Source organism: Psittacula echo (genome assembly GCF_963264785.1).
Source record: "Psittacula echo genome assembly, chromosome: 2".
Lineage (NCBI taxonomy): Eukaryota > Metazoa > Chordata > Aves > Psittaciformes > Psittacidae > Psittacula > Psittacula echo.
This window is the reverse complement of record NC_137737.1, coordinates 90,547,328-90,566,571: the sequence shown is the minus strand read 5'-3', so window position 1 is coordinate 90,566,571 and position 19,244 is coordinate 90,547,328. Positions and strand designations below refer to the sequence as shown.

At 39.9% G+C, this 19,244-nt stretch overlaps 1 protein-coding gene across 3 annotated transcripts in view; it reads right to left on the bottom strand.

Moving 5' to 3' along the window:
- Nucleotides 1-19,244, bottom strand: part of FHOD3 (formin homology 2 domain containing 3) — a gene marked incomplete at both ends in the record, with an annotated part of 373,934 nt that overhangs the window by 340,205 nt on the left and 14,485 nt on the right. For all 3 annotated transcript variants that reach the window (XM_080639441.1, XM_080639442.1, XM_080639443.1), the window contains one exon: nucleotides 859-965. In XM_080639441.1, the coding sequence (XP_080495567.1) occupies nucleotides 859-965 (107 nt within the window). The remainder of the gene's footprint in view (nucleotides 1-858; nucleotides 966-19,244) is intronic.

The window sequence follows — 19,244 nt, the reverse complement described above, 5'->3', positions numbered from 1 at the left end:
AAAAAGTAAGCAGTATAAGCCAAAGGGCTGCATCTCTTACTGTTAAAAAGCCCTGACCAATTCACAATACAGTTAATTTCCTTCTGGCAGAGCAGCATTACTCACATGCATGAAGTCCATGCCAAAACGCACCCATAAAATTAATTACAACTATCCAGTCCAATATAGCAACCAGGAAGGAAAAGTTGCTCTAGACTGTCCATTTTATTTCTTAAACAAGACAATCACCTAAAAGGCCCAACACAAAAAAAAAAAAAAACAAACCAAAAACAAAACAACAAAAAAACCCCAAAACACACTATTCTAAAAAGCAAACTTTACGCATGCATTCAACAGATACACATTGATGCTAACTGTTGTTTTCACTTTCACTTCTCAGAAATACACCCTGGCTGGCTAAATCAATTCCAAGAGTAAAAAAGAAATTGATGCAGGTCTTGTTTCCAAAAATGTAAAAGGAAGACTTAAATCCCAAGGCACAAAGTAACTGTACTTATAACTTCAGCAGCAATACTCCAATATCATCTTCTACACCAACAATTATATAAGAAAGATCTCAGAGTTCTCAGAACTAACGACCCTCATTTATCAAGTTCCAAAGAACCACACAAGTGTTAGACTAGTCAAGACATTCATCTGGACAGACTTCTTACAGTATGTTGTCTTCTTTTAAAGAAACCATAAGAGTGAACGTAGATAGAAGTCATAAAACTTTTAATCACAAAAAGGGGAGACGTATGTGAATACAGAGGAAAAAAAAATATCTCTTCTGTTTCTGCGATGACTTGAACATACCAAGTTAACCACACACTGAAACCTCAACCCTTATTTATCTAAATTTAGTAAACATTTACTTACCCAGCATCCTCCTGGAAGCCTTCCAGTTCATCTCTTTGTTCTGCTAGGGTGGATTCTAGATCCAGATAGGTACCGTTGTGAGACAATTGCAGGGTGCAGTCATCAAGCTGTAGAACAAGATTCAGATTGTTAGATTACAGCAGTCATTCTCTCTAACATACTTCTAATATGGCCTTCCCATTTTCCAGGTCCCCAGACAAGATTTCCCAAAACCAAACCATACATTGCGAGTCCCCTAGTCACTAGACCTTGTTTGGTCACAACAATATCAACACAAACAGCAGACACAGAGAAATTTATTTATTTCAACATATAGGAGAAGATTGGAGGGGCTCATCACAGTGCCTTTAGAATCCTGCAAGCAAAGTTAAGTTCACTTAAACATGGTATTTAGGATATGAATTACTGTTCTCTGTTCTTACAGTATATTTAGGTAGAGTTTCTGGACCTCTGGATGGAGGTGGAAGGAAGAAGCTGCTGTTTCATGTGTTACTAGGAAGGATACAGCCAAGGGACAGTGCAAGGTGTGCCAGCCAAGAGATAGGGCGCTGCAGTGATGAGAAATGCAGTCAACCAAAATCCACATTTTCTTATTTTCAAGCAATGCACTAAGCAGCCTCATAGGTTGCAGGGAAGACCTTCCAAGGCACTGGGGGAAGGACTGGAGACCCCTACCAACTTCCTACAAAGGTACTGAGTAACCAAAGACCAGACCTGAAAGCAGGAACCTGCCTGCAGTGACACTGAAGCGGGGAAGAGCAATTAGTAAGCCCTCTTTATTTCCATCCTATCTTCCCTTATCTTTGAGTGTTCCATTAACTGTTCCAGCTGTTCTTTAAAAAAGCCAGGTATAATCAAAGATAGAAATGAAATTTTTAATGGGCAGCTAGTCACAGGAGAAGGCCTAGGAAGATCCACTCTAAAACTTACTGCACAGGAATTCAGAATAATTACTGGATCAAGAGGAGTAACTGAAGAAGCCTGAGGGAAGAGCTAGAAAGTAACATGAGCTCCTCTCTCGCCATCAGATAATCCTGTGTCAAATCACAAGGTATGAGGAAAAAAAGCCTTCCCAGGGCCGGGAAGCAAGAATACATTTACCAAAGGGCAGGTGAAAGTCCTACCTCACCACTACTGAGGTAAGTGACCATCTGCTTATTCAACCCATCCCAGAAGCAAAGAAACTGCCATCACTGAGCCCACTGAACAGGCTGCTCTCAACCTTTGTGTGTCAACACAGCATTAGGCATCTTTTTGTAACCGGTTCCAAGTTCACAAATATTGTAAGCCCCAGATGTGTTGTGCTACTACATTCAAAATCCAGTATGGTAGCCAAGCAGTCTCAGACTGACCTGCCAAACAGAAGATGTTTCGTTCTTCTGGATTTGGCAAAACAAACTGACAGGTCCTTTGAATGCCTGCATCTACCAAAAGGCAACTGTGGTATAAATGGTACATCCCTGCTGCAAAGGCCACTTTGGGAACAGGATGTTTAACATTATACTTCATACCGATCTTCTGCCACAGCTGGTAGTCAGCAACTCTGAAGCAATGGCCTGGAACAGCCAATGACTCAAGGAAAGGAAATCACAAACCTTTATTATATCCATGGATTTTCATTTCTGCTCTTTTTAACACTAGGAAAGAAAATCAATTGAGAATCCATCTTTGATGAATTACCTCTTTTAACTTCACCTCAAATTTATGGTTTCCAGTACCTGTTCAGGAAAGCATGATAAGCAGCCACAATTCTTATCTGGCAGTCAATACCAAAACTTAGACACCCAGTTTCCTGTCACTGATTCATATACACAAGAAAAGAACACAAATAGCCTTTGATTATTCTGGATTAGGTACACTGGAAATACTACAGTAGAGCCCATTTGTAATTGGCAAGTGACAGAGCGTGACTTTTGGGTTAGTCCACACCACTGTGTTTTGCACTGCTTGCAATCTGAAAGAAGTTTATCCTCTGGAAAAAGGGTAGAGGGTGAAAGTAAAGTTGTATTTCAATTGTGTTCTATTCTTTCTTCCCTCTGTGGGGAAAGAGTAAGTCATCAAACAAGGTAACATAAATTTTTACTCTGACTTCTGGGAACTGAAGAAAGCAAAGAACTTCCAAGCACAGCCCTCTGTCACTAAGAATAACAACAATATTACTACTCTATCTTTCTAGTTACAAAGGATATTATTAACCTATGCTAATTCAAAATACGTTCTTTAGACAAGAAAGACTAAATACTACTCTGGGAAACCTTTTCTCAGTAGCCCAGGGTATCTAATGAAATGCTAATTTATTCAAAGCAATGCCAAAAGGCAAACTCCAATTAGATAAATATTCTACTGTCACTATGGAGATTAGGAGATTTGCCCACTATTTCCAATTATACTGAATAATTAGGGAAAAGGCACTGTGCTTTACTAATATCTTATGACTTTAGTATATAAAAAGCACAAGAACAGGAAGAACTTAATGTACAAAATAAAGAATAGCACATTCTACCTATGTTCATCTCATCTCCATAGTTTCAGCTGAGCATAGTATTCATTCAGGCTTCAAAGCACTGCACATTTCACGCTGTATCCATTAATAGGAGTTTAGGGTAATGGGAGAAACACAGTATCTTTTATTTCCATTACTTAACACTGAGTCTTGCCAGAATTATTTTGATTCTCATGAATGTGTACACACAGAGATGGAAGGGATCAAAACACTTTTTAAAGGAGCACAAGTATTAAGGTAAGGGAACTCAAATCCTCCTCATACAGGATCACTTTGCTACTTTGCCTCCAAGCTTCATTTGCACACGTTTTACAGGCAGAACACAAGATAAGAAGCCATCCTGTGAATTATTTTTAATTAGTAAATTGCTGGCCTTTTTCAACACAAAGGATGGCTGATATTCATCCATTAGAGCTTATTAGTAACAATTCAAGATGCTGGTCTCTCCCCTCTGGGCAACATTAATGCCATGTTTATCTACTATGCATCACTTCTCCCATCTCCGGAGACCCTCAAAAATGGCCTCACGTAGTTCATTCATGACACTCTTCCCGGTGCTCGTAATTCATGTTAAATTCCTTACTAACACCATTTTCTTTTAGGACAATCAAAAGGCAGAATCCATAAAGACAGTCTTTCAAAGAAGAGTTAACTGAGCTGTTCTCCATAATCATGAACAAGACTGCTATTCAATTTTTTAGAAATTAATTCTATTTATTTTACTTTTTTCTTCACAATTCTGTTTAACTCTTCAGTATTCCAGTTGTTGAGGTAGGCCCTCAGAAGAGGAGGAACAGCTTTGCCTGAGAAGCCAGAGCGAAACAAGTGCAGATATATGGCAGAACTTCAGGATAGCATTATCTACTGTCTGTAATCACATGTACTTCTCTCCTGCAGATTCCTGCTTCACTCACTTCCCAAACGTCTTCAGAAAACAAGTCCCACAACATTTTGCAGGAGGTGTTCAGAGCAGAACCACCCTATGCTTTCAATGTATATGATCATATCACTACTAACTAAATCATACTGTATATGTCCACATCAGGGAGAGGGGGTGTCATAGAATCACAAAATACCAGATTGGAAGGCACCTAGCAGGACCTAGACTAGATGGCGCAACACCCTGTCCAGGCAGATCCTAAGTGTCCAACACTGGGGACCCACCACTTCCCTGGGGAGATTATTCCAATAGCTAATTGTTCTCATTATGAAAAACTTTCTTGTGCCAATCTGAATCTCCCCGGATTCAAAGTTACACTCACATTTTTTATTTTGTATACAATAAACATTCATCTTAGGTGTTGCATTCATCTCTACATAAATACTTAAGAATAGGGATTTTTTAAGGTGAAACAATGATAATTTCAGCAGAAGAAATTTTATTAATGTCCTTGTGAGTCATCACCACAGAAACTCTTTAAATAACCATGAAATCAAGTTTTCTCACAGAAAAATGGAAATGTAAGAAAATATAAGGGAAATGTAAGAAAAATGAACAGGAAGTACAAAAAAGGCCAAGTAATATTCATACTGTTATAAATTTATACTTACACTGTTATAAATTTCACTAAGAAGTTGAGCACAATTAAACTTAACTGTTGAGCACAGTTAAAATATCAGAACATTTAAAAGCAGAGCTTCCTACTGCCTCATCCTTTGCTATTTAACCTGTTACAGAGTGAAACCATACCACACAAGAGGAGAAGAGTGTCCTGGTTTCAATTATAACCAGAAACGGGCAGAGCAAGGTCAGAGGTGCAGAGCTCAATCTTTGCCCCATCTCTGGGGTCATTCCCACCTCACCAGCACCCGCAGAGCCCTCAGCATCAACACGGCTGTCTGTTACATGAACACACGGGTTGGGAAAAGTTAAGCAGCCAACTCATGCAAGTGTTCCTTACAGGCTGCCAGGTACTCAAGAACATAGGGCAGGAGCTCGACTTGTCATCTTCTTTTGCATGTAACCAAATCCAGCCAGTAGTGGCTAGTCCCTGAACCTTTAGGGTCAAAATAATTTGTACTACAAGGCCATCAAGCTTAAGAGGACTCAAATAGTTTGATAATAGTATACAAGTGATGACTTTTTTCTCATTGCAAGCACTGACCCACAGAAAGAGGTCACACTCATTTCTCTTCATAAAGAAGCCCTTGTTGCTGTGCAACAGGAAAGCTCATCATTTCTCAGTTTCAGAGTTGAGCCATATCACCAAAAGGAGCAAGGAACAGCAGGGGAAAAAAAAAAGAACAGCAGCAAGAAAAGGTGACTATCAGCCAGTTATCCAATGCCAGTAAATGATCACTGCCACTTTCAGAAACTAGTTAAATGAATAGAAAGAAAAAGGAAAAAAACCCAACCTGAATTCAGTTATTGTTTTCATCCACTGCATTTAGCGTCCTATAATACAAGAGAAATGCCTAAAACGAGAGGGCAGTAGGTGTGAGGAGAAAACAACAAAACATATGATTCCAAACACATGCAACACACACGTCCACCCACACATTGAGTACAACCACCTGCTCCTCCTTGCACATACTTGTGAGCACCCCACACAAACACTAGCCTTCTCACTCCAGCAGCCAGCCCAGTGGGTAGCAATTCAACACAAAGGCAACATACAACTCACCATACCTACACAAACTTTTGCAAGTCTGTCTTCTCTTCCTTGAGAAGGCTTTGCTAGATTAACATGCATCCAGACTGGACTTCCCTTTGGCTTGGTTTAACTTCTCCATCCTAAGCAGCAGTAAGTTGGCAGAAGTTAAGGGAGAAAAATGGCAGAGGCATCCTTCTGCCTTTTCAAAAAGCATAGCAGAACCACAAGCCATTAGGAAACCTTATCCTCTTCCCTATTTGCTCAAAGACCACATAGTTGTATTTTTCAACAATCAAAATGCTCTTTCCTCACTCCCAACCCCCGGCCCTGACAGCCCATCCAGAAAAACCTATTTTGGACAACTCTCTCATAAATGTCCACAGGGTGCTACCAAGTCAACAGCAAGTGTGTGCAAAGATAAAGCCTGCTATCCTCATAATTTTTTCTTCTATTTAACTACAGGTAGGCACCATTCAAAATACTCAGTTCAGTTAGCGATCAAGGATCACATTCATAGGATGCAGGGCCCTACATTACAAGACAGGAGGATACACTTGTTTACTGGTATAAACCACCAGAACCACTCAACTTTGCAGCCACTAGCTGGAAGCACAACCAGCTCTCACCAGATTTCCAGTAATTTGAGCTATTGCTACTAAAAAGATTATTTTGCTCACTTGTTGTTTCTAAAGGTACAGGGAAACGGAATGAGAGGGAGAGATTAAAGCAATCCAGTATCAAGATACAGACATATAAATCCCTCTTCAATTCTAGCTTCTGGCATAGACTTGGAAAATCCTTATCTTACTCAAGTGTCTTAGCTCATCTTTCATTTGAACATTGTTGGGTGGCAATTGTTCTCATTAGTGGTGGCATACTCCTTATTCACCTACAGCATGCTTTGCACAGTAGGGTTGATAAGAGATAAAGTTCCTTCACACTCAGTTTTTTCTTTCTAAATACTAAGCCTTGCTTTGCTTTATGCATCACAAGTCTGACACATTTGCTCACTCCAACTACACAGTTCTTAAACATGCTCCCTTCCAGTTTAGCTGTTTCCATCCTGTTACCAAATCCAACAAATGCCAGTTTACCCTCTGCATTGCCGTCTTCTCCCTTCTTTACGAAAACAGATTTCTCCTCAGGAAAAAGGAATAAAAACAGCTCTGCCTGCTCACCAGCCTAAATATATTTCATATTTCTAAGCAAACTGCACAAGCTGATTGGTGCAAATGAATATTTAACACTGCTACATCCAAGGCCGAGCTTCATACTGAGAATGACTATGCTATTTTCAGAATGCATCATATTTTAATGCTTTTGAAGTTTTATTACAGATCAGCAGATGCAGGTTTTCTGCACTGGCACATGAGTGGCCCTTTAAAATATAACAGGATTGCTGTCACTCTTAATTCTCCAAGTAATGGAAAATGAGGATGGTCTAATGGCACCCCACAGATCACAGCCTACCCACCAGAATAATTATGTGGCTTCAGAGCCACCACCAACTGCCCTCTTGACAACAGCCTCAGTCTCTCCCTTTCCATGTGAGTAGGTACTACCCAGTCTGTGCCATGGTTATACATGTTCCAGCCACCATTATTTTGAGCAACATCATGAAGAAAGACCAAAGCATGTAGTCCAGGAGTTATGCCACGTGACTCATCTCAGGTAAAAGCTTGACATTAACAAGATAAAAGGAAACCAAGTAATCTGTATGTATTAGTGCCCAAAGTTAACAGTGTACACTAAAAACTGTTCTCATTTTCAACTATGACAGCAACCCAACAAGACATACAGTCACTCTGTCTTGACCTAAAAGTCCTATGCTCCAAGAAGCTCCACTGCAATTGCCTGTACTCCTCCCCCCCACGTACCTTTCTTCTTTTAAATATAGTTTTGTAATTCAAAGTATTTTCTTCAAAATTCTTTTAAAATTGTAATAAAACAAATATATTTATGAGGTCAGAGTTTTAAAAGTAAGGTCAGAATTTTAAAAGTAAAGTCAGGCACAGGCTCTATATAGAAGGCAATTTATTGTGAACGTGGCTATGCCACCTTCAGTTATCCACACTCACAGAAGTCAGCAGGTTTCTAAACTCTAGCATACTCACTCTTACATACTAATTTAGAGGCTGAAGGAAAAAATTTTCTGGATCTGTAACTTTACATTAGAAGTAGTAATTCTGCAGGTACTACAGTATACCCCAATTTTGCAGTACTTCAGGAGTGATTAGCACAGCCAGTAGGAGTAGTTATTAATGCTAATGCACATCTGCTTTATTTTTAACACAGTGATTGCTATTGCCAAACTATTTCACAAGCTTTTCACACTTTGCAGAGCTTATATTTGGTTGCATTGATGGAGCCCTGCCTACACACACATATAGTCTGCACAACTGGGCATAGAGGCCATTGGAGCACAATTACTTTAAAAGGAACTGCTACTCTGATAGGAAAATGCTGGTATTTTGAATGTAGCCTGCACTCCTAGGCTGCAACAGCAGCTTTTATCTCTGGCCTGGTAGACACCACAAAATACTCCTGGGGTCAGGTAATGCAGTGCATGAAGTGAAACATAAATGCCACATTAGATCCTCAGGAGCCACTGGAAAAATACACTGCCAATAAAAATATTCTGCTGAAATAACAAAGACACTGAGAACAAACACAGAAATCTGTTGTATTAATATTATGGATTTGACTTAAGAATAACAGAAGGAAGTACAGAGTTCAAAAATCTGAAGCTGCTATTTCGGGGGTCTCCGAAATCCAGGCAACACACCACTGTGAAAACATAAAGTGTAGATGCCTACCTGTTGCTATTCTTGGCCAATTATGTCACCGACCTTCAGACCTTTTGCTTGGCAATTCTCTTTAACACAGTGTTCCGCAGGGAGCAATTCAAAGTTTACTAGAGCATCTGAGTCCAAATATGACACCGTGTCTTCCAACAGCAGCCACGCAGGCATTGTTAGAAAGCATGAGTGCTCAAAATGTCGACAGCCGTGGAATAAAAAAGCCAAATAAATTCATCTAGAGATGGGGGTTACTGCAATTCTTAGTATGAACTAAAAAAAAAAAAGCTAACTGAAATCATTAAAGTAATTGAATTTCTGCATAAAAACAGTGCAGAATAACAGGCTGCATCGGGAACTAACACACACGCTCTCTCCCCTCCCCCCATCTAATTGAAGCATCTCAAGTTAAATTAGTTAAATTTGAGATGACATGCAAACCAAACAACCAACATAACTTAGTGAAGTCCAATTTAGACAAAAAAGACTCCAGCTCTTTAATTCAAGAAACCTACTGTATTTTCTAGTTTTCTCATAATAAAGATAATGAACCTGCAGGATGAGAATACCCTAACCTCTGCATTCCCTCATTAACTTTCTGGCACCTAGATTCTCCTATTCCTTTCCCCATTCGTGTTCAGCTCTTCCTAAGATGAAGAAGAGCTAGCTCTTCTGACCTTCATGGTTAAAGCACATCTTCAGTTGAAAAGAAAGGAGAGGACCGTAAGAACAGAATCCTTTATTTGGAAGTATACAAGCTTTTTGGCTGATACACAGAGGATGCCTCAGATGACACACGCTCATCACCATTTGGTTGGAATTACTGTGAAGGTACTCAAGGAAATAAAAATAATCTTTAAGAAGGAGACACATCAAGAAAAGCAAGAAGAGAAGGGGAAAGAATTATCATCGATGGAGTTTATCTTCTGAGAAAGCTTTTGTTCAGAGCGTGTGTATCTGTGTGTACAAAAAAAACCCCAAGAGTTAAAACCTCAGAAATCATTCTTTTAAAGGTAAGGAGTAGTCCAGGAGAGCAAAAATTAAAAACTACTTTGTGACAATATTCTCTGGTTTCATTCGTACTTCTGCTGTTAAACTGAAAACTGAGAAGTACTTTGTATTTGAGAAAAGTTTTTTGAAGTGATGTAGCAGAATGATCCAATGACCTGCAGCCTATTATTCTTAAATCATGTCCCTCAGAACAAGCTTTCTGTTAGTATCCTCCACCTTGCTGGAGCAGTTAAGACACATGGCACGTTTTAAGGATTGCCATCACCACTACTCTAACTGCATTTGGGACACTGCAGGTTGCTCATTACCTTGTCACAGAAGTAGAATACTGGACTACTGCAGAACCACCCATACTGTTTATAAAGGGGAGATTTAGAATTGATGACAGTCAAAGATACAGTCAGTAAACAAAACCCAGGAAGCCCAGGGTAAGTTGTCTTATAATCAAAACTGGACTCAGAGGCTTCCGCTTAGTTAAAAACAAAACCAAAAAATAATAAACCAAAATACTAGCACAAACACATGTGTTAAGATACAGGAAAATACACATTCACACCAAGGGTTTATGTGAAACACAAAAGAAAATAAAGCATAGCGGGATTACCAAAGAGTACATCATACACTTGTCAACAGAATAATTTTTCAGACACAGCCTGAATCTTGGAGGTATAAATGAAAGATTTCATCTACCAACATTATTCTAATGACTACACTCATCAACTCTTCCTAATACTTAGACTGCTTCTTAAAGGTTTTGTGGTTTCAAAACCAAACATCAATTGGGAAGTCATTAAAAGAGCATGATTTAAAAGTTTAAGGTGAATGAAACTCAATACAAGAACATTGAAAAAAATGGTGAAAAATATACGGAACCCTGAAGACTCTCTTCTTGACTACTACTAGAATTTTTTATGAAAGCACAAGGAATTTTCTACCCTTGAGCAGCATTTATTTGGGACTTATGCTTCTTTTTTTTTTTTTCTTTTTCTTTTCTTAATATCTCATTCATTTCTTCCTCCTTTGATTAGCTGCCAAGCAGTTTCAGCCCCCAGATTTAAAATAGTTGTCTGGACTAGAAGAGGCAAACAAAAGACAACCTCTGCATTCATTAAGATCACATCTGAATAATACTGAAAAAGAAAACCACACTCTCCAACTCGGTTACAAATAAAATATCAGTTTGTAAGGAAAGAAACAATGCAGCATTACCAGCCACATCACCACAACATTCATTCCTTGCTTACACTCCGATCGGCCAGTTTCAAAGGGCATAGAGAGAAAATAACTAGAAATAAATTACTTTAGTAATAAATTCCTGGTCTATTTTCCTTGGCAGGGGACAGGCTCTAAATGGTATCAGCAAGGACTAGGTGATGCCATGAGAGGAAAAAAAAAAAAAAAAAAAAGGAGAGTTTTGGAAAGAGCAAGAGAGGATTGTGGCACTCAAGAGCAAAGGAAAAAGAAATGCTCTTAACCATTTTCAGAACAAAGGAATAAGTAAATGAAAGAAACACAAAACTGGTTAAAAGTGAGCCTTAAACACAGTACATAATGGGCCAATAAAGCACCTTAATTACGAGTTCAAAGCATAAGAGAGCAAATGCAATTAAATACTTCTAGGAATAGGAAACCTAATTTCTTCTAAATTAGGTTCTAAATAAATCATGTATGTTTCAAGCATCAGTCATCCAATATCTATTATTTATATTTGTCCATTAGGGCACTACTCGGGTATCATACAATGGTTTGGGTTGGAAGGGACCTTAAAGATCATGCGTTCCCTCCAGTGTTTCAACAGCACCATACAGCTTGGTGGTGTTGCTCCTGGCCCCTTATTTGCCTTGTCAGCCACTCTCATGCAGCTGCCAGCTCCTGGCAGGTCTTGGTGCTTCCCTGGGGTGTCCCCCACCTCAGGAACCTCTCCCTTCCCAGTATGCCATCATCTCATGCTCCACTGTGGAAAGGGCCCGCATCCAAGCTGACTGCCCCAGTAATCACTCTAAACCACCTGGTATTAGCTACTGTAGTTCGCTGCTATAGTTATCACTTCCTTCTATGCCCAAAAGGACCACAATATACCTATACACTGCTATAAGCATTACAGCTTATATAAACCAATCCACTTGGGGCCCTTGTTTTCAGTGCTTGCTCCCAACATTTTTTAAAAACATTTGAATGAGTACAATAAAACACAAATAGCAGTTTTGATAGGTAACATGGGTCAAACCCACTGAGAGTGAACACGTTTTCTGCAGTACTTGAATAATTCAACTTACAGATGTCTAGATGTCAATTCCAAATGGATTTGCCTGCAGAAAAGATGCCAAGAGCATACACAGACACCTGCAAGACCAAACATACATGGCACCCTTATGTACCTAAATGCTATGCCAACTTTAAGCAAATAGCTTTGTGTACATATTCTAGTCCCTTGCCCAGCAGCTGCAACAACTTCCTTGTGGTTATAGACCACTTTGACAATCCACCTTACAACAAATGGTAGTGTTTCCTTGCAATGCAACTGGGCACCGAGCTGTCAAAAAAGAAGCAGCTGGTCGGAAGTGTCTGATGCAGACTTGTCACCAAAGCCAAAGCATTATGGAAGAACTAACCTTTAGATATTTGAAGAATTAGTGAGGAAGGGAAAGATGTTGTGGACATCTTTTGAAGACTAAGCTGGTAAAATCATTTTATAAATGGCTATGGCTACTGGGGGTCCTGGCCTTTAGGAGCATGCTCTTAGGAGCTGGTCTATTCCCAAATTAATTGGTGTAACATTTTGAACCATCGACAAGCCTTGATAACCATTTGGCTGAGTACAAGTGCTCCTCACAACTGCCTGCAGCAGTGTAATTTGGAATACTCCATCACACACATATATGCCCTGAAGCCTTATGGTCTAGCTGGTTAGGTATTTTCCAGAAGATGCAGGAACACCATACTTTCACCTCACAAAATAGGGACTTCCTGACCCTGTGATGGAGGACTTCTTTGGGAAAACAAACAAACAAAAAAGCTGCAATAAACACATTGATTTATGGTTTTGAGTTGAATGAGAAGATGGATGTGGTTTATTAAGAGAACGCAACTGCATGTAAGGAGACATTTTTATTACTAAAAGTTAAAAGAGTTTGAAGGTTTTCACATGGAGAAACATGCCCAATACTTGCATTTTGGAACAAAGCTAGGAGAAAATTTAAAACAGTGGGAAGAATCACACTTCCCACAGCAGAATCAACCTTAAGGTGGTTAACCCGCAGTCACACAGCAAGCTTTTGGCACATTCAGAAAGCGTGAATGTTTGCCAAAGCCTCAGATCAGCATTTGTCACAAGCTCATCCCTCCTCTCCAAACATGGCCTTTTGGTACTTACTGCATTCTCAAAAGTCTAGAAACAAAAGTATACGCTTTCTTTTGACACAAAAATTAACTGTAGACCACCTTATGCTAGAAAAAATGTGTTAACCAATAACAATTAATAAAAAAGTTTTCCCTTCCACCAAGTCACTTTAATCTCATTAAAAAGGATCTAGTTCAAGTAAAATATAAAACTCTCCTGTCTGATAAAAACAACATGTATTTTGAGCAACTGTTAGGAAGGGGAGAGACGGGTATGTATCTCACTTTCTTTATTTCCTCTATTATCATGATACTTTCTCTTCACTGACTTAAACAAAACAGTAGCACAGCCCTAAAACACAGAAACAAGTAACAACACGTTCAAGAAAAAGAATAGCCAATAATCTCTCCCATATCAACTTTACTACGAATTACAGCAAGAACAAATTTATTTTCAGTATGAGCTCAACCACTTTTATACCACAATAACATAATTGACCTTTACCTCAGAGCTGTAGCTGTTCATCCTTCCAGTTTCATCCATTACAGACAAACATCTCGCATAGCTCACAGACTGCAGCAGAGCTAGCTACAATCAAAAACTGAAATACGAAGCACAAAGCTTTGTTTTATTCATGGTACTATTGTTTGCTAATTAATTTGAAAGCAATTCTTACACTGGGATGAGTAGCTTGGCTTGGTTAAGCTGCGATCTTATACTACATAGTAAAAGGGCAGGGGCAATATATATTATAACAAGAAAAAAAATGGGCACAAAAACAATTGCAGTTTGCAAAGCGTCAAGGTCTTCAGTGCCATTCTAACCTCAGATGTATACACCAGGGTAACTTTATCAGCTCCATAGGGATGATGTCATCTTCTCCAACAGCATTTCAGTGAAATAAGAAACAGGTCCTTTCAACATGCAAGAAGACCCAAACTTCTTGTTTGTTTGTTACAGAATCATAGAATTGTTAAGATTGGAAAAGACCTTTAATAGAGCGCAACCATTAACCTAGCACTGCCAAGTCTACCACTAAACCATGTCCCAAAGTGCCATGACTTTTAAATACCTCCAGGGATAGGGACTCATTCACTGCCCTGGGCAGCTTGTTCCAATGCCTGACAAGCGAGAAATTGCTCCTAATAGCCAGTCTAAACCTCCCCTGGCATAACTCATGGCTACCTGGGAGAAGAGACTGATGCTAACATAGCTGTAGAGAGCAATATGGTCTCCCCTCAGCCTCCTTTCCTCCAGACTAAAACAACCCCAGTTCTCTCAGCCTTTTCTCACAAGACTCGTTCTCCAGACCCTTCGCCAGCTTTGTTGCCCTTCTTTGGACCTGTTCCAGCACCTCAGTGTCTCTCTTGTAGTGAAGAGTCCAAAACTGAACACGGGATTCAAGGTGCAGCCTCACCAGTGCCGAGTACAGGGGGATGATTACTGCCCTGGCCCTGCTGGCTATGCTACTTCTCATACAGGCCGGCATGCTGTTGGCTTTTTTGGCTGCCTGGGCACAAGCTGGATCATGTTCAGCTCTGTAAATCAGCACCTCCAGGTCCTTTTACCCCCAGGCAGCTTTCCAGTCATTCTTCCCCAAGCCTGTAGCATTGCATGGGGTTGTTGTGGCCCAAGTGCAAGACCCAGCACCTTCCCTTGTTAAATCTCATACACTGGCCTCAGCCCATCGATCCAGCCTGCCTAGATCCCTGTGTAGAGCCCTCCTATTGTCTAACCTGGTGTTGCCTGCAAACCTACAGAGGGTACACTCGATACCCTCATCCAGATCCTTTGTAAAGTTATTAAACAAAACTGGCCCCAACACCGAGCCCTGAGGAACCCTGCTCATGACCAGCTACCAATTGGCTCTAACTCCACTCACCATCACTCTTTCAGCTCAGCCATCAGCCAGTCTTTTCACACAGTTGTTTTTTTTGTAGTGCTCAAACCATTCCCTGTTGATAAACTAGACCTGCTCTATTTAAAAAGGCAGAGGAGGAAGGATTAAGTATTGGGGATGCATTCAAAAGGCAGTTCCCGAAAGGAGTTTTGAAATTCTCCGCAGGCATTTAGCTGTTGTAGTTGGTTAGTGCATGGCCATGGCAACCCGGGGCACCCAGGGCCATCCCTGTGGCTACGGAGACCCATGCTTCTCCTGTCTCCAGTCTCTCCAGATGACCTTTCACTTCCTAGAGCAAAGAATAAACTTCAGAAAAAGGCAAGAGGCAACATTCAAGCCCATCTTGGCAGTGGTCCGAAGCAAAAAAAAAAAAAAAAACACAAACAAAACACAAGCCAACAACAAAGACCCACAGATTGGAAAACTGCTGACAACCTAAGTAGTAGGAAGTTTCTGGTGATCCAAAAGCCATTGTGAAGCCCAATTGAAAAGAAAACAGCAGCTATGGTTGTTCAGCTTGGCCAGGCAAGGAACAGCTGACTCAATCATCCTAAAACAGGAGAGGAATGTACCTTTTTGTCATGCGTGAAGAAGGTTCAAAGTAAGAAACTAAAAACAGACTTTACTGCTAAAAAAATACCAGAAAGCATTTTCTCAGCATAAAGAGCAACTACACATTCAAGAAGACATTCTTATTCTTTCTTCCTTTTTTGAAAATGATACTTTAATTTCTACAGCAGTGATATTTCAGGTTGAGGTTTTGTTGTCTTTTTTTTTTCCCAAGGCATTTCATTGCTCTTTGCTGGTTGAGCAACCATCCTGCTAGCTTTTATGTTTCAATACATGCTTCAAGCATTTTTCAGGATATTTGGTTTGAGACAGAGAAATAAGCCCCAGATGTTTCACTGAGGTTTTCCACCAGGAAATTCATGGCCCTTCCAGATGTCTCATATCTAATAGTCCAAACTTACTTTTTATACATGACAGCCATGAATATTTTCTTTCCAACAAGTTGCTTATGGGATTATTATAAATGTATCCGTAAATTGTAGGTGCACGCTGGTGGATTTAGGATCATTTAAAACCTAGCAGCAATTAAGTCTTCCTAGTTCTTGCACCTTAGAAGTATTTTACAGATCCTCTATCTTTGCTTGGCACACTACAGCAAGCAAATTTGACAGGATGAATACAACTTAAGAAAACACACAATCTGTATTTATAATTACACGAAGTAGGTTTCCATTTCTATGAGCCTCGTAAATTACTATTTTGAGTGCACAGTCTTGCTGCAGCTTTAATGATATGAAGACCTATAAAATATCTTTTACCTAGTAAGATGCAGAACCCTTGATAGGATTTTTCAGCATCCAGTGCGTCACATCTCTCTCTGCTTTTCTTCATCAACAGGTAACTTTCCAGTGTCTTGTAGGCAATAACTCCTTCCTCTCTCTCCCAGCCAGCACAGGGACCAATTACCTTTGCCAGCATTGTCTCTGTACCACAGTTATCAGCCATCTTCCCTTTTAAACTGTATACTATGTTAACATGATCCAAGTAAGATATCAGCAAGTGTCCCTGACATTCAGGCCTTAGAGCTCCTACTTCTATTTCAAATGAGAGGATAGGTTCACATACCTATCTAAGAAAAGAACATAACCTCTCTTTGCAGCTTTGTTTCCTCAGAGAGGGGCACAAGAACTCTAAGCAATCAATGCTGGAAAGAAAAATTAATATCCCATGATTTTTCTTAAATAAAATGTCAGTTTCCATCTTGGGCAGCACTGTACAAGACTGGGTTTGCACCTGGGTTTATTTAACATACTCTTGTCTGATTATTCTGGCAGCAATATCTCCTCTCCTCATAGACAGGCACAATTCTCAAAGAAGATCCCGGGACTCCACATGGCCATCTGTAGGGACACAGATTCTGTGCACACAGATTTCTCAGATTGCCAAAAAAATACATCATGAAACAACAAGCAGGAAAAGATGAAGGTCCTGATTTGTACAGAGCAAACAAAATAGTAAGTGTACTCCCTCACTGGTATGAAACTCGGATCTCATCATAATCATGGTTATACACTGACTTCTCATGCTCACCATACGCCCAGCTCTTCCACAAATCTGCAGGCAGTCGCCTTCAATACCTCCTGTGTCTCAGAGAGAAGTAGGAAACTCTAGCATCTTGGCTTACATGGATTTACGTAAAGCACATAACTCTGTTTAGCTCTGAAGGCAGTTTATTCTCAGTCAGCCGTTTTCCCTGAACATATTCAGAGATGATAATCTTTAACAGAGCTACATCTTCAAGAAAAAAAACCAAAACCTGACTAATTGTAAGAAGTCATGTCTTTAGCTACATTACCAAAAAAAAAAAAAAAAAAAGAAAAAATTAATAAATTAAAATCCCCTTGATTTTATGTTTACTGGGGCACAAAACACTTAGTACAAGAATAAAATCTACTTTGTTCTCTTCTTTTCCAGTTGGACATAATGTTTATGATATGAAATTGCACTTTGTTTATAGAAAGAAATTGCAGTGACGAGTAACTGCAAACCCTATGCACCAATAGAATAGTTAATACATGCAATTTGGTTGTCCTGACTGCCCTTCCAGAACTGTAGGAAAATATTGACTACTAGTGAATAAACACAGTCCTTCTTTAGAAGCAATTTATTAAATAATCAGGGTGGTGGTAATGAACAGCTATGGTATAGACCTGCAGTCAATTTCTACTATACTTTGCAATTATTATATATGTGCCAACTTTGCCCTTATGCTGGAGGGAGTACTTAACACAAAGTTGAGTATTGCACAGAAAAACCAGCGATGCTGTGAGTACATAACAAATAGAAATCCTAAGAGTGAAGCATTCCTATCTAAGCTTACGTAGGATCTCTCTAGCTCAGCATTAGGCTCCCCCCATTAGCTTTGACAATGCTGGCCTTCCTGTCTGTACTAGACCAGGGGAGCAAAAACCCTCCTACAGTGCGTTTGCAATCCTGGCTGCCGCAGGCACTGGATTCTAAGTTTCAGGACCTTGCCTGGTCTCTGCCTGCTTGATTCACTCCTCCTAACCCTGCTATACTCAATCTATAAAGATCTATAAAGAGACCTGGCAGCAAAGTGAAGGAGACAGCCCACAAGAGCAGGGTGTAAGGCTGCATCAAGCTAAATAACATCGACGTTTCTGTTTGGGTGGGTTTTTTTCATTTCAGCAAACTTTCCTCATTAGCTTGAGATTTTGTTTAAGCATCTGATGTGGTCCCCAGTGACCTCCTGTCAGTTCTCGCTGGAGAGGTGGTCAAAGGCCAGGCTGTGCCACAACCAGCAAAAACCTCTGGCTCCTACAGCATCAGTGGATTCAAAATTTCAACCTTTGAGCATATGTAGTAACGTTTTTTCATCCCGAAACTACTGAGATGGTCTCCATTTTAAAGATATTTGTGCACCTTAATGGCCCTGGGAGCTGTGATGGGGAGCAGGGCTCCCTGCTAAGCAAAGACAGTTATCCAAGCAAACATGACAGACAGCTGTTGGTCACTCAGTTTGATGAGACACTGAACCAGAAGAAGAAAGCTGACATAGCTTTAGGACACAGAGGGTCACATTGCAGAAAGGCATACAAGAGCACCTCAGCATATAAATAAAAACATAGACATCAAGGGCTAACCCAGGCATCCCCGCTTCCCTCCTGATACAGCCTTGGTTGGAATTCAGTATCAGATGACACAAGTCACACTTGAGAACAGTGGCACATTTAGCACAAAACATTCAAGATATTCTTTTCCCCAGTCATAGAGCTTTTTGGTGTACTAAGATCATTTCCAAAAAGTGGAATCAAGTAATTCAGTAATTTCCATTCCTGAAGAGTCAGCCCTGATTGCTAACAGTGTCATGATGCTAAGAGAAGTGGTCAGGAAAAGTGTCACGATGCTAAAAGAGAGGAATTCATTACTGTCATTACTATATTCATTACTGTCTGTGGTTAAACTTTTTGCTGAAAGTTTCTCAGAGGCTGGTTCAAAGCATAACACTTATTCAGGGAAGCTAGAAAGCTTTCGTATATTTTATTCCAAGCAACAGACACAATTCTTTAACCTTATTTTCACTTACAGAAGCTTGAAGAATCTTAACACAGCAAAATAATTCTCCTGACCCTAAATGATAAAATAAGAGAGTAAGTACAAACTTTTCTTCTCCTGGACAAGAACAAAACGAGGTGCCAATAAAAACCTG